Source organism: Spermophilus citellus (assembly GCF_964194105.1).
Source record: "Spermophilus citellus genome assembly, chromosome: 10".
NCBI classification, from domain to species: domain Eukaryota; kingdom Metazoa; phylum Chordata; class Mammalia; order Rodentia; family Sciuridae; genus Spermophilus; species Spermophilus citellus.
Window position 1 is genome coordinate 127,826,845 of NC_138197.1, and position 15,396 is coordinate 127,842,240.

The following is a 15,396-nucleotide window of genomic DNA, read 5'->3' on the forward strand; positions in this document are numbered from 1 at the left end:
GAGCTGCTCTGGGGACACAGGAGTTAAGCAATTGTGATGGAGGAAGAGGCCCAGCTGAATAGCTACTGGGGCTACTTCCTGGTGTCCTCCTCTGCTGGCCTCTTTCCAGTTCTCTCCCATCAGCATGAGCACGTGGGTCCCCTGGGCTTGGCATCCTCCCCTCCTGAGGTACCAGCAGGCTCTAGAGCAAGTTCTCAGGGTACTGTACTCACCAGGAGGGGCAGGAAGAAAATATTACAGCTAATGTGTGATTAAGGAAAAAAGTTCACCTCACCAATATGCAATGGAGTAGCTGTCAGAGGAACATGTACAGAATTATAAAAAAGACATGTACCTATGAAGGCGCGTACTCCAGATGTTTTTGGCAATCGGAGGATCATCAAGACCCCCTGGAGACCAGGCATCTAGGTTTTGGAGTGAACTTGGGTTATGGTTACTCACTCAGCTTAGTCCCCTGGAGCATGTGGCCCTGAGCAGAATCCTCAGTCCCTCCTAGGCTGTGAAAGGGGGACAACTGTGCCTGCCCACCCCCTGCCACCCCTCCCATAGGCCAGAGTTGGCCCTTGGCTGGGTGGGCTGCCAGCTCTCTTTCCTTACCTTGCCACTCAAGGTGTTTTTCTCTGCCCGAATCACGTTGCCCACCATGTTGCAGAAGTCTACTCCATTGGGAAGCTTGTTGGGCCCAGAGTCATTAAATTTGGGAGGCTGGTATAGCTCGGCCAGAAGATTCTTTTCTGCTGTTTTCTGAAGCAAAAGAACGGAATGTGAAAATGGGGACCACTGTTTTGACAGTTTAAAATAATAGAATACCTTCCTCTTTTTATTATGAAGACAGTATAGACACAGAAAATGAGAGGGTGTTCAAGACCCAGTACCCTTTACCAAACCCCTTACCTATTCATATGATTTCTATTCTCCTTTAAGGCTTTGAGCAAATGTATCCAAATATATATATGTACCTTTAATCATCACACACACACTTTTACATCCTGCTTTATCTACTTGAGTTTTTTTTTTTAATCTAGTTGCATTGTCCCCGAAATTATTAGTTAAAATGCTATAATTTAGGGCTGGGGCTGTAGCTCCTTGGTGGAGTGCTCGCCTCACATGTGGAAGGCACTGGATTCAATCCTCAGCACCACCTAAAAATAAAATAAAGGTATTGTGTTCATCTACAACTAAAAAAAATTTTTTAAATGCTATAATTTAACCAGGCACAGTGGTTCATGCCTGTGATCCCAGCAATTCAGGAGATTGAATCAGGAGTGTCACAAGTTCAAGGCTAGCCTCAGTAATTTAGTGAGACCCTGTCTCAAAAAAAATTAAAAGAGATGGGGATGTGGCTCATCAGTAAAGCAGTAAAGTAAACCAGTAAAGGTTCAATTCACATACACAAAATGACAACAACAACAAATAAAACACTACAATTTAATTTACTCACCAACTACTTCCAATAAACACTGCTGTCATTAATATCTTGGAGCATGTGGTTCTACTCCCCCTTGGGTCACTTATTTTGCATAAATTCCTTAAAATGGTAATATTAAATCAAAGGCTGTGATCATCTTTATAGTATTTAATATATACCATTCAATTGATTTTTTAAAATATTTTTTTTAGTTGTTGATGGACCTTTATTGTATTTATTTATATGTGGTGCTTAGAATTGAACCCAGTGTCTCACACATGCTAGGCAGGTGCTGTACTACCACTACCATTTTTTAACAAAATGAAAACGTGATGATTATAAAAATATAAAAACATAGAAAAGTAGAAAGAGGGAGTTGATTCTCCTCACCCAAAGGCACCCACTGGAAACTTTCTGTAAGACTGAACTACATATTTTTCCCCCTTTTTGGTACTGGGGATTGAACCCAGGGACACTTTTCCACTGAGCCACATCCCCAGACATTTTTTTGATTTTTTATTTTGAGACAGGGTCTCAGTCTCACTAAGTTGGTTAGGGCCTCACTAATTTTCTGTAGCTGGCCTCAAACTTGTGATCCTTCTGCCTACCCTCAGCCTGCCGAGCTGCTGGGATCACAGGCCTGTGCCACTGTGCCCAGTAATGGAACTACTTTCTAACTGAGCTGTGGTACTGGCAGTGGGAGAGCAGCTTGGTGATCTGCTGCATCAACCCTGAGTCAGATGACAGCTCTGCCATTTACTAGCTGGGCCACCTTGGGCAGGACACTTATACCTGCTCAGCCACCACCAATGGTGAGTAACACAATTTCAATGCAGCCTCAACCATGAGTCTTCTTGCTGTTTTGGAATTTTCTGGTCTAAAATATATAAAAATAGTGGGCTGAGGCTGTGGCTCAATGGTAGAGCACTTGCCTAGCATGTGTGAGGCACTGGGTTCAATTCTAAGCACCACCTATAAATTAAAATAATAATAATAATAATAATAATAATAATAATGGACCATTGACAACTAAAAAAATAGCATAGTGTTTCACACTGTCCGTCATTTAAAGCTTATTTTTTTTAGTTGTTGATGGATCTTTATTTTATTCATATGCAGAGCTGAGAATCAAAACCAGTGCCTCACACATGCACGGCAAGTGTTCTACCACTGAGCCATAACCCCAGCCCAAGCATTTATTTATTTATATATTTTTTGAAATGTGATTACTTTAATACAAAACAGCAAAAAACATAGAATAGCCAAAGATTATAAGAAAAAAATTACATGTGCATACAAATAGATCAACAAAGACTTTACATTAAGCTTTAACATTCATAATAAAGGTAAATTCACTTTCTTAGATTAAACCTAAATAGTGGTATAAAAAGAGCATCTGCCTGACTCTTCTTCTACCACAGCAACACTTGAGAGAATTCCAAAATGATCTTTTTTCTTCATGTTTGAACTATGCATCATACCAATTTTCTGTATAAATGCAATTAAATTTAATTAAGTCAAATGCAAGATACACACCTATGGTTAGACTTAGGTAACATTCTGGTTCCCACATACAGAGCATCTTCAAGGGTATTAGTGTGATCGGAGGAAGGAAATTGTGATATGAGATGAAATAGCAAAAATAAAAGCAATGGACAGATCACAGTGATCACATAACACAGCTAAGTATTTAAATACAATTTATATGTGGAAAAAAGTAATTTCAAGTTAGGGGTTCTTTTTTAATTGATCTTTTAAAAACAAATGACAGCAGAATGCATTACAATTCTTATTACACATATACAGCACAATTTTTCATATCTCTGGTTGTATATAAAGTATGTTCATACTAATTCATGTCTTCATACATGTACTTTGGATAATGATGTCCATCACATTCCACCATTCTTGCTAACCCCCGCCCTCTCCCTTCCCCTCCCACCCCTCTGCCCTACTTAGAGTTTGTCTATTCCTCCTGTGCTCCCTCTTCATACCCCACTATAAATCAGCCTCCTTATATCAGAGAAAACATTTGGCATTTGCTTTTTAGAGATTGGCTGACTTCACTTAGCATTATCTTCCCTAGCGCCATCCATTTACCTGCAAATGCTATGATTTTATTCTCTTTTATTCCAGCCAAAGCACTTAAAGCTTTGAATGCTTATCTCTTGGGTAGTTTAAAGAACAAGCAGAGAAAAATCTTTTTTTTTTTTTTTTTTTTTTTTTTTGGTGCTGGGGATGGAACCTCTAGTCCCCAGGGAGATTCTTAAGTGGGTGGCTGTGAGACGGAGCCAGATTGCCGCCGAGGGCCAGTAGAGGGGGCCTGACTGCAGGTCAGAGGACTAAACGGGAAACAGAGCCCTTCCATGGATGAGCTGCAGGACCCTGGACACATCACCTAACTTTAATCCTGAATCCCATTTCCAGGGGCCTCAGCAATGATTTCCATAACTAGCCTCTCCTGAGAATCGGAGCAGCCCCTCAGAAACCTGCTGTGTGGACAGTCCAGGAAGGCCCTGTGGCACCTCAGCAAGACCCAAAGGCCTTGTTTCTAAGGAGAAATACATTCTCAGTTCTAAAAATAGCACACACGGCTCTGCAATGCCCCTCCTCGGGGGTTGGGGTCATCTCTGCCCTTTTGAGGGTGTCATGAGAAATTCCAAAGTTGTCAAAGTATTTTAAGATCTTCTTTGAAAAAGAGAACTCTGTGTTTTCCATTCAATCTCCACCCAGTCACCAAATTCCCCTCTCCCGGAGTAAAACCTATTTCTTGCCTAATAGAAACCAATCCAAAACAGACACAGCAATCAGTCCCTTACCTTTTTCACAAAGGAAGACTTGGCACTCTTGAATTCGGAGCCTTGGCATATATTCGGTGTTCTTTGCTGTTTCTTGACTGCAGAACGGAGGAAAAGAGATCAGAAATGAGAAGCCACAGGTGGTGTGCACTGCTGGGTGCTCAACATAACTGGGACTCGTCACTCAACCTGCGCTGCCCAATGACGCTCATCCTGCTGATCTCACTAGGTCCCTTGGGTCTGACGACCAAGATCCCCCTCCCTATCAGATTAGACCAAGAGGGGACAACTATGTGGCCTTAGGCAAGTTGCTCCTCTCTCCCTAGTCCTGTTTCCTCTTCCACAAAATGTTTTTAAAAGGACCCAGAGTGAAAGCACCTAGAGTCCTGTGTCACATAGTTAGCTGGTCCCTAAATGGTACCCTCTTCCCTCTGTCCTTGCCCAATATGAGGAAGTCAGATTTGAGTCTCCTCACCTGCAACTCTGACTTCCTACCCAATTATGTTTCCAAAACTGAAAACTCAGGGGTGAGGCTGGGGCAGGATGGTGCAGTGCTTGCTTCTAGCAAGGCCTTGGGTTCAGTCCCCAGCATGCAGAAAAGCAAACCAAAGCTTAAAATATCCAACTAAAAAAATCAAATCCACGACAACCCCATCAAGGCTATGAGAAGGGTTTTTTGCCTCTGTCTCCTGCGCTGACGTGACTGTGGCTTTTCTCTCTTAAAGCCTTCTTCTCCAATTCAAATTTCTCAATTGCCTTAAAAAAAACAGGAAGAAAAAAATGGGGCATTAGGGATTAATGCAAATCCTGGGGACCAACGCTTCTTCCTTGTTGGTACCCAAAAGGCCTGGAGAAGTCTGTGGCCAACACTTCCTGTCTTCCCCCAGGCGGCACCATCTGTGCCCCTCAGTGTCACTGAAACCTCCCCAAGTGTCATCAATCTGTCTTCCACACCACAGTCCTCTCACACTGCCCCTCTGAGGACAGGATTTGGAACAGGGTTCCAATCACAGCCTCACAGGTTATAAGCTCCAGTTGAATTTCTCTGTAAAAAGGGATAACAATACCCACCTTCAGGTCCTTACAAGGATCAGAGATAAAGTATCTTATGCACTTTAAAACACTCTCACAAAGGCTAGCAGATAGGGCTGCTCACTAAGGGGAAACTACTATTATTATTAATCATGATACCCTTGACCTCACAAGAGTCGTCTCTTGATCACTCTGACTCTCCACTCCTGCCCCTTAGGAAAGGAAAGAAAGAAAAATGAACGTCAGTGACGCACAAGTTGCACTGATCATCAACCAAAAGCCCAGCACTGCGTTAGGACAGCAGTCATCCCGTGCCAGGTGCTTGCCGTCTACCAGATGGAACAGAGGCTGGGGAAGCCATCTGGCAGCAGGAGCTGAGTCAGCCACTGCCTAGTGCATAAAGGGCATGGCAAACCATGACCCAAAAAGGTGGCCAGGGTGGCCAGGGATGGTTCTGATTCAGCAGCAGTTGTGAGCTGCCTGGGCAGAGCGGCAAGGAGGAGAGGCAAGGGGTCCCTTCCTTCTTCCAGGTCACATGGGCACTCAAAGTTGCTCCTGCAGTCCCACTACCCCACCTGTAGGTTCTGCCTGCAATCAAGAACACCCAGGAGGGCTGGGGATGTAGCTCCATGCGTGCGGCCCAGGTTCGATCCTCAGCACCACATACAAACAAAGATGTTGTGTCCACCGAAAACTAAAAAATAAATATTAAAAAAAAAGAACACCCAGGAGCTATGTCCATGCTCCCTAGTCCCCCACCAGAGCCTGCTTCTGGGAAGGTAACTTCATTCTTCTTCCTGGTTTCAAAAATTATTATTAAAAAAATCATAGAAGTGACATATGCTTATTGTTTTAAAATATCCTAACATTACAGAAGAATCTAATGTAATAGTAAAAGAGTTCATATCCTTTGGATCCCCTCCTCTTTCCAGAGCTAACCCTGTGTAACCATTTGGTGTAGATTCCTCCAGATTTATTTCCTACGCATTTATACACATAAAACACTTCTGCTGAGAGTCAGGTGAACTTCTGTGTCCTGAGCTAAGTACTGTAGCACCCTATAAGGTAGATACGTTATTGCCATGTTTTACAGGAAATTGAGACCCATTTCCCCAATGTCAGGATTTGAGAGAACAGTAAAGCAGAAATTTAAACTTTGACAGTTCTCCTCAAAAGCATACGCTTTCTCCCACAGATGACTACATAGAAACACAGAGAGTGTGCTTTTCACCTTACGGGGAATCATTCCAAACAGTGTGTGTGTGTGTGTGTATGTGTGCACTTTGCTTTGCTTTTACCCACAATTTAATTTGAAGCTTTACTCAAGAATGGGGTAGAGAGACTAGTGCTATTGGTCTCTCTCCTGTCAATGGCTTCACCAGTATGAAAAACAATTTGACTTTATAAATTTATTTATAAGGCTCTATTCTGTAGAAATACTTGCAAATGATCACTAAGGTACGTGCACAAAAATATTCAAATGTGTATCATCAAAGTGCCACTGAAACATTTAGCATTAAGGATGAATTAAATAAATTATGCCATTTTCAACCTACAGAATATTACACAGCCACTGAAAGATAGGGCAGGTCAGTAGTACTGACTTATAAAATCTCTAAGAAGTATTTATGCCAAAAATAAATGCGAAAAGGAATAAGAGAAAACAAACACAGGTTACAAAGTAACAGTCATGGCTTTGTTAAAAATAGAAAACAATAACCCAAAATTATGTAATACCTATGAAAATAATAACCTAAAGAAGATCTGAAAGGGCCAGATGGGGTGGTGCCCGCCTGTAATTCCAGCATCTCAGGAGCTGAGGTGGAAGGATCACAAATTCGAGGCCATCCTGGGCAGTGTAGTGAGACTCTGCCTCAAAATTTTAAAAAATTAAAAGGACTAGAAGATATAGCTCAGGGGAAAAGTGCCCCTGGGTTCAATCTCCAGGATGGAAAATAAAAGTTCCAAAAGGATACACGCCGCTGGGATTAGCAATCCTTAGGGTGAATGAGGGAAATGGGGGCTGTGACTTGCCCTGTGACTTTAATTCTTGTATACTTGTAGTTGGTTTGAAAATTTAGAAATAGTATGCTTCACATTGCTATTTAAATTGTTAAAAGTGTGACAAAAAGATTGACCCAAGAGTTTAACTGACCCCCCAAATCAGTACTGGACAAGTTGGGTGAGGAGGAAACTAAAATGGTGGATGAATCGTGAGTCCAGGATACCGGGCAGAGAACTTGGTGGGAAGCAAGATGCAGGGTGGGAGGGGTGAGAAAGTTAAGGTGGAGAACTGGCAGGAAATGAAGGAGTAGGGTTAAGACGGGCCAGAGCAGCAGAGGGGGGTGATGGAGAGGAGGAGGAAGAAGGCCAGGGGGAGGAGGAGGGGAGGAGGAGGAGGAAGAAGGCCAGGGGGAGGAGGAGGGGAGGAGGAGGAGGAAGGCCAGGGACAGCAACGGGGCCCCAGTGAGGACCAGGACACACAGAGCTTCTCCTCTTGAACTACAGAAGGGCACTACCAACAGATGGCCTGGGCTTTCAAGTGGAGTCCCTCTCACTGAGCCCGGAGACACTGGAAAGCAGGCCAAATAGACCTGTGCGAAGAATAGGGAGCAGCGGGACACAGGCCACCAGAGAGGGCGCACTCTGCTGGGCCAGCGCAGGACTGACCTTGAGGCCGCTCGCTCGGCCCCTGGTGCAGAACAATGAAAACAGGGAAGCCCAGAGCGGGGCCCCAGACTGCAGGTGAGCGACCTCCGTGTGGACGGGAATCCTGCAGTTAGAGCGAGGACTTGCCCGCAGCATCCGGCGCCCCCAGAGTAAGTCTTCATCGTTCCCGTCCCCCTCCTCGTCGCCGCAGGTGCCCAGGGAGGCCCATGAACAATCGGGCAGCCCTGGAGCCCACTCTGAATGACACACCCCACTCCGCGGAGGGGCAGGTCCTTGGTACAACTCCGACAGGTGACACTGCTTTGTTACCCTCATTTTCAAATATTCTTCATAAGCCCCAGAGTTCTTAAGTTCAGTTGAAAATAAAAATCAAACACATACTGGTACCAAATCGAAAGACAGCCAAAAGGCACGGGAGGGGACTCAAGCCTGTGTTCTTCCTCTCACAGCGGCTCAGCCACACCCGGCTGCTCAGCGAACCTTCAAATGCCTGCCTCCCACAAGCTGTGTGAGAGAGAGAGAATGAAAGAGACAGACAGACAGACACACAGAGATAGGGAATTATTGGAGGGCTTGTTTTACTTTTTTTTTTTTGATAAAAATGCATCAAAATTAACCCTCAGACTTCCAGTTTATGGTCCAACACTTAAGGAGCTCAGAAACTACCACTATATCCTCATAAGTAAAAAGCTGAAAGGTCGACTTTTCTTAGACCTGTCAGAAAATCAAAGTCACAGGGCACCCTCCTCAGTTGGGAGGGTGACAAGCAGATGCAGATAATCATAACCCAGGAGCAGAAACTTCCACATGAACCAGCTGAAAAACCTAGCCTACCATTGATGAATGGCTGAAGATTCAGTGTACACAACTCTTGAGTTAAGAACTCCAGATGTCACAAAAATTAACTCCAAGTGAATCACAATCCTAAATGTAAAATGCAAATCTGTAAAGCCCTTAAAGAATAACACAGGAGAAAACCTGACCTTGGTCCTGGTGATGACTTTTTAGATATGATACCAAAGGCACAATCCATGAAAGGAGGAAAGCTGGACTTCATTAAAATCAAAAATTTCTGCTCTGCCAAAGACACTGTTAAGACAATGAAGTGACAAGTCACAGACTGGAAGAAAATATTTGCAAAAGACATGTCTAATAAAGAACTGTTGATCAAAATACACAAAAAGCTCTTAAAACTCAGTGGTTAAGAAAACAAATAACTCCATTAAAAATTGGACCTAAGACCTTAATAGATGCCTCATCAAAGAAGATAAACAGAAGGTTAACAAGCATATGATCCACATCACATGTCATCAAAGAAATGCAAATTAAAACATACCAATTTGAATGGCCAAAATCCAGGACACTGACACCATCAAATGTTGGTGAGTAGACGGAGCAACAAGAACTCTCACTCATCAGTGGTGGGAGGACAAAATAGTACAATCACTTTGGAAGAGAGTTTGGTAGTTTCTAACAAAACTAAACATTCTCTTACCACAAGATCCAGCTATTCTGCTCCTTGGTATTTACCAAAGAAGCTGAAAACTGATATCCACCTCCATAAAACCCTACACAGGGCTGTTTTTAATAGCTTTATTCATAATTGCCAAAGCTTTGAAGCAATTAAGATGCCCCAAGTAAGTGAGTGGATAAATAAACTATGGTATACCCAACCAATTGAATATTACTGAACACTAAAGAAATAAGCTACCAAACCATGAAAAGACAAGAAGAGAAATTCAAATTCATGTTACTAAGTGAGGAAAGCCCATCTGAAAAAGCTATATATTGTATGATCCCAATTCTATGACATTCTGGAAAAAGTAAAACTACAAATCATTAAATGGGCTGAGGAACTGAACAGACATTTCACAGAAGAAGAAATGCAATCAATCAACCAACATGAAAAAATGTTTATTATCTCTAGCAATTAGAGAAAAGCAAATCAAAACTACACTGAGATTTCACCTCACTCCAGTTAGAATGGCAATTATCAAAATTATAAGTAATAATAAGTGTTGGTGAGGATGTGGGGGGAAAGGGTACACTCATACATTGCTAGTGGGATTAAAAAACTTGTGCAATCACTATGGAAAGCAATATGGAGATTACTCAGAAAACTTGGAATGGGACCACCATTTGACCCAGTCATCCCACTCACCGGTTTATAGCTAAAGGATTTAAAGACAACATACTACAGTGACACAGCCACATCAACGTTTTTGGCAGCTTAATTCACAATAGCTAAACTATGGAACCAACCTAGATGTCTGTCAACAGATGAATGGATAAAGAAAATGTGGTACATATACACAATGGAATATTACTCAGCCTTAAAGAAGAATCAAATTATGGCATTTGCAGGAAAATGGATGGAACTAGAGAATATCATGGTAAGTGAAATAAGCTAATCCCAAAAAAACAAAGCCCAAATGTTTTCTCTGATAAGCGGATGCTGATCCATGGAGGGGAGAGTGTAGGGAAGAATGAAGGAACCAATGGATTGTGTAGAGGGGAGTGAGGGGAAAGGAAGGGCTATGGATACATGAAGGACGGTAGAATGAGACAGGCATTATTACCCTATATACATGTATGATTATACTTCTGGAGTGACTCTGTACCATGTACAGCCAGAAAAATGAGAAGTTGTGCTCCGTTGTGTCAATGTGTCAAAAATGCATTCTTCTGTCATAATAACTAATTAGAACAAATTAAAAAAATTTAAAACCCCCAAAAATTAAAATTAAAATTAAAAAAAGAAAAAGTACAACTACAAAGACAGTAAAAAAGTCAGTGGTAGCCAGAGGTTAAGGGTAGGGAGACATGAACACACAGAGCCCAGAGGAGTTTTAGGCCAGTGAAACTATTCTACAGGTACAATGGGAGATGCAGGTCATATGTGTCCAAACCCACAGAATGTGCAACCCCAGAATGAACCCCGTGTCAACCAGGGATGCTGAGTGGTAACAGTGTGTCAATGCAGGTTCATGGATTGTAACAACTGAGGTGTGGAATCCTCAGGGAGGTTGTGTGCTGGGGATTGGAGGTATATGGAGAAACTACTTTCCATTCAAATTTTCTGTGAATGTCAAACTTTGTTTAGAAAGTCTATTATTATTATTATTATTATTATACCAGGGATTGAACCCAGGGGCACTTAACCACTGAGCCACATCCTCAGACCTTTTTATTTTTTTTATTTCGAGACATGGTCTCATTAGGTTATGTACAACCTCACTAAATTGCTGAGGCTGGCTTTGAACTCTTGATCCTCCTCTGCCTCAGCCTCCTGAGCTGCTGGGATTACAGGAGTATGCCACCCCATGTCTGGCTCTATTAAATTTAAAAATTTGTGCAAAACAAACTTTCAAATATTCACATATTTTCAAAAATGTGGAGGAGCATGCAGGGCACTGCAACATCTTGATGACCCCCCGCCCCCCGAATCCTTGCCTCAGCTCTAGGACCTAAAACTCACCAGACTGTCAGTCATCGGGCTGTGCTCTAGGTCCATATTCCCAATCTTCTGATGCACCTGGAGCATGGAGCCAATTAGGCAGGCTGGGAGGTGAGGCAGCTAAGGAAAGTCTCCAGGCAGTAATCACCCACAAGAAGGTGGGGCTTGCCTGGCAAAGAGGGCAGCCCTGTCACTCCAGTTATTTTCTCTGCAAATATGCACACTTTTCCTGGGGGACAGAATCTAGATTTTGCACATGCTAGGTAAGTATGAGCTATACCCCAAGCCCCATCATACCTTTTCATCTTAAGGGAATTGCTTTCTGAGTATAAATGAAAGCTGACCATATTGCAGACACCTTGGGAAATACAAAAAAAGAGCAAAGAACCATTTGTAATGCCACCAGGCTAACGATTCTGTTAGACTCAGGGAGATTTCCTTCCATTATTTTTTACATACATAATTACAATCTCAGTGGATGCCTGTTTTACTGCTCTGACTTTTCCGGCTATTATTAGGGGCATTTTCTGTACGGTAATCTTCATACTAATTGTGTTCAATAATATACTAATCCTCTTAAAGGTTGCACCTTAATACATTTAAGCTATTGAATATTTAAGCTATTTACAACTTATTACAGTTACAATGAAGCAGACCAGAGACCCCACTCACCCAGAAGAACCTTACCGTAATTAAGCAGAAACCCCCATGATATTTGTAACATATAAATTCCTCTTCTTGTTGGAAAGCTTTATAATAGAACATTAGCAAAAATTTCTACCAAAAAAAATTCAGTGTGGGACAGGACTTCCTATTTCTTGTGAGGACTAAGTTATTCTGCTTGCAAAAACTAAGTTTGGCCACAGACTCGATGATATCACTTCTACTTTTGTTGTAAAACCTCTGACTAATCTAAAAAGTGGGACAAAAGCACTTTCTGTGAACTCAAGAAAAAAAAATATAATACAGTCATGTAGACTCCTACAAAAATGTAAATCTTCGAGCCCCTCCTCCCACTGGGTATAAAGTTCAAAGACTTTCCAAATCCTTGGTCCAGAGAATGTTTTAGCCTCTCTGGACTCTGCAGTCAATAAACCTGCTTCCTGAAAATTCCTCAGGGGTCCAGCCTCTTCTTTCCCACATCAGTAACTAATGCTGCGAGGCCACAGGGCCATGCAGAGAGCAGTTTCTATATCTTGGAATATTTAAGAGGGATTTTTCACATGAGGGATGACTGGGTCAGAGTATCTTGACCTTGTTTATCACAGTTAAAATATGCTCAGTTCTACGGCCCCCTCCTTACGCTCTTAACTCTTGCATTTCTTCCTGTTTGAGCCTCTGCTGGTGTAGGAGATAGCCTTTGGACAAGTGCCACACTCCTCTCTCTCCTCTCATATAAAGCTCTCTTACCTCCTTTACCCTCAAGTGCTCTTACCAATCGGAGAACAATTGAAAAATGCAGATGCCAAGAAGGGAGAGGACAAACCATAAGTGAAATGGATTGCTCAGGTTGAGATGAGTGTGGGATAAGAAGAAAGAAGGGGAATTCGAAAGAGGCCCAGCAAAGCAAGACCCCAGGCAGATTCACATGGGCTCCCACCTTGCTGCTGCATCTTGAGGAACTTTGGAGAGGGCTGGAAGGGGAGGGGTGCGGGATGACACGCGCAGCACTCGAAGGTATGAGTGGGAAAGTCTGGGGGTTATTTATAATCTCTGAAGGGTCTAGTTGCTGGATGGGCTCTGTGGTCCTCCAGAAGTGGGGGTTCTGCGATGCCTCAGTTCAGGAGTGAGATGAGGATCAAGGAAGACAGGACCAGGGAAGATGGGTGCTGGCAGACCCTGGAGGATGCCAGAGGGGCAGATGTGGAGCCAAGGCAGAAGGGCTGGTGGGTGAGGAGAGGTGAAGGCAACCTGAGGCAGAAAGCTGGGCCACAGGTCACTTGTCTGAGGATGGAGGGTTGGCCTACTATTTCTTAGAAGACAGAGGGAAAGGAGACCCTGGGAAAAATTAGACTTTTCCCTCTTCTTCCTTATTCTTTCAACAAATACATCCAGGACCCTTCCTTCTGGGCTTTTTCTGATTAGTTTTTTAAACATTTCAAGTCAAGACAGGTGCAGTGGTGCACACCTGTAATCCCAGCTATTTGAGAGGCTAAGGTAGGAAGATTGCAAGTTCAAGGCCAGCCTCAGCAATTTAGCAAAACTATGTCTCAAAATGAAAGATAAAAAAGGCTAGGGAGATATCTAGAGCACCCCTGGGTTCAATCCCCACTACCACAAAAGAACAAAAACAAAACAACAACAACAACAACAACAACCTCACAGATCAAACAACCCTTCACAGTCTCACCTTCTTTTAGAGGCTAGGTAGGGCTTAAGAATTAATGAATTGCTGGGTGTGGTGCCCCACCCCTGTAATCCCAGCAGCTTGGGAGGCTGAGGCAGAGGATTGCAAATTTAAAGCCACCCTCAGCATCTTAGTGAGGCCCTAAACAATTTAGCGAAACCCTTGCTCTAAATAAAAACTAAAGGGGCTGGGGACGAGGCTCAGTGGTAAAGCACCCCTGGGTTCAATTCCCAGTACCCCACCCCCCGAAAAAAAGAAAAGAAAAAGAAAAAGAATTAATGACCTAACGGATGTGACTAGTGTGGACTAGCGAGTGATGAATGCCAAGACTGTAACACTGTTCCTCAGTGGTGGCACTCGGGTGCATCTGGTCTGATTGCTGGTTATCCACCAGAGGATACAGGGGCGATGCTCCTGAATGTCCTTCCTCCCAGCCCTCGCCCTTGCACTCTGTGCACTGAGCGAAACCACCAGTTTCTCATCCACTGGTATCATGGGTAAGGCGATGACATTGATGACCTCCATCTTCTTGGAACAATCCATTGTCCAATTTCTTGTAAATTGGCTATCAAAGAGTTTTCACGTTTTAAAAGCTTGTCATTTCCCACTCCAATCTTGCTGTTGGTTCAGTCATCCTCCTGGAAATCACAAATGGCAAATAGCATAGAACCATCTTAGAAAACACAGGAGGAGGAGATGGACCCACTCACCTGCTCAGCAGGGCGGCTGGCCAGGCTCGCCACACAAGTGTACGGGGTGGGGGCGGGGGAGGCCTGTCCGGGAAGCCCCTCTTCACTGAGGACCTCCAGGTACACCCAATTGTTCTTTCAACCTGCTGAGGCCCGTGCTTCTCTCCACTTAAAATAAAAAGCCTAGAACACTAAAAAGTTTAGCGCTCCAGATCACCAGGCAAGTTGGTTTCCAAACTAGAAATGAAATTGAATCTCTTTGCCTCTCTGAGACTCAACTGAAAAAGGAGGAGATTTGGATTAAGTGGCTCTAACACCCTTTCCAGATCTCAGATGCTGTGATTCTAGGATACTGGGTCCATTTCCTCAGCACCAGACTCTCCATCTACCTGGGGCTTTCTGCTCCCTCTCAGAAAACTAGTCTCCTCACTACTCTTCCAGGCTGCCTGCTCTCCTGAGTCCTTGTTTCTTGGCCAAGGGGCCATCACCACCATTTGTGGGCCCTCCATATCCAGAGCCTAGTGTTACAGACCTGGTTATAATGAAGCCCAAGACTTAGACCCTGTCCTCAAGCAGAACATACAGATGGAACTAGGGAGAAAAGGTCAAGTATGTTGGGAAAATAAACCTGGATGCCCTTCCACACTCTCCTTCCCTCTCTCCTGGTTCAGGCCATCTGCTTCTCCCCAGCTGTGATGCATCCCATACGCCCAGCCCACTAGCCACCTTTCTGGTCCCTGGCCATGCATGCTGCACCCTCTGTCCCTCTCTGCTTCTGCATATGCTGTTCCATACTGGACTCATCCCAGGTGACATAGTACCATATCTCCTTTGAGACCCTCAGGTTTCTACTTTCATCCTTTATGACAGCACTTAGAACATTGGATGGGAATGATTTGCTTCTACATCTTTCTCCGTCAGGCCAACTACGCCTTAGTGGTTCAGTTCATGCAGTATTTGATTTCTTTTAGACTCATGCCCACACTTCTTTCTGG

The 15,396-nt window shown here is 43.5% G+C and overlaps 1 protein-coding gene across 1 annotated transcript in view; it reads right to left on the minus strand.

Moving 5' to 3' along the window:
- Positions 1–14,255, minus strand: part of FAM227A (family with sequence similarity 227 member A) — a gene marked incomplete at both ends in the record, with an annotated part of 46,309 nt that extends 32,054 nt beyond the window's left edge. Inside the window, 5 exons of the mRNA XM_081311925.1 lie at positions 598–744; positions 4,228–4,304; positions 4,887–4,962; positions 11,387–11,469; positions 14,114–14,255. Coding sequence (XP_081168051.1) covers positions 598–744; positions 4,228–4,304; positions 4,887–4,962; positions 11,387–11,469; positions 14,114–14,255 — 525 coding nt within the window. The remainder of the gene's footprint in view (positions 1–597; positions 745–4,227; positions 4,305–4,886; positions 4,963–11,386; positions 11,470–14,113) is intronic.
- Positions 14,256–15,396: the final 1,141 nt, after the last annotated feature.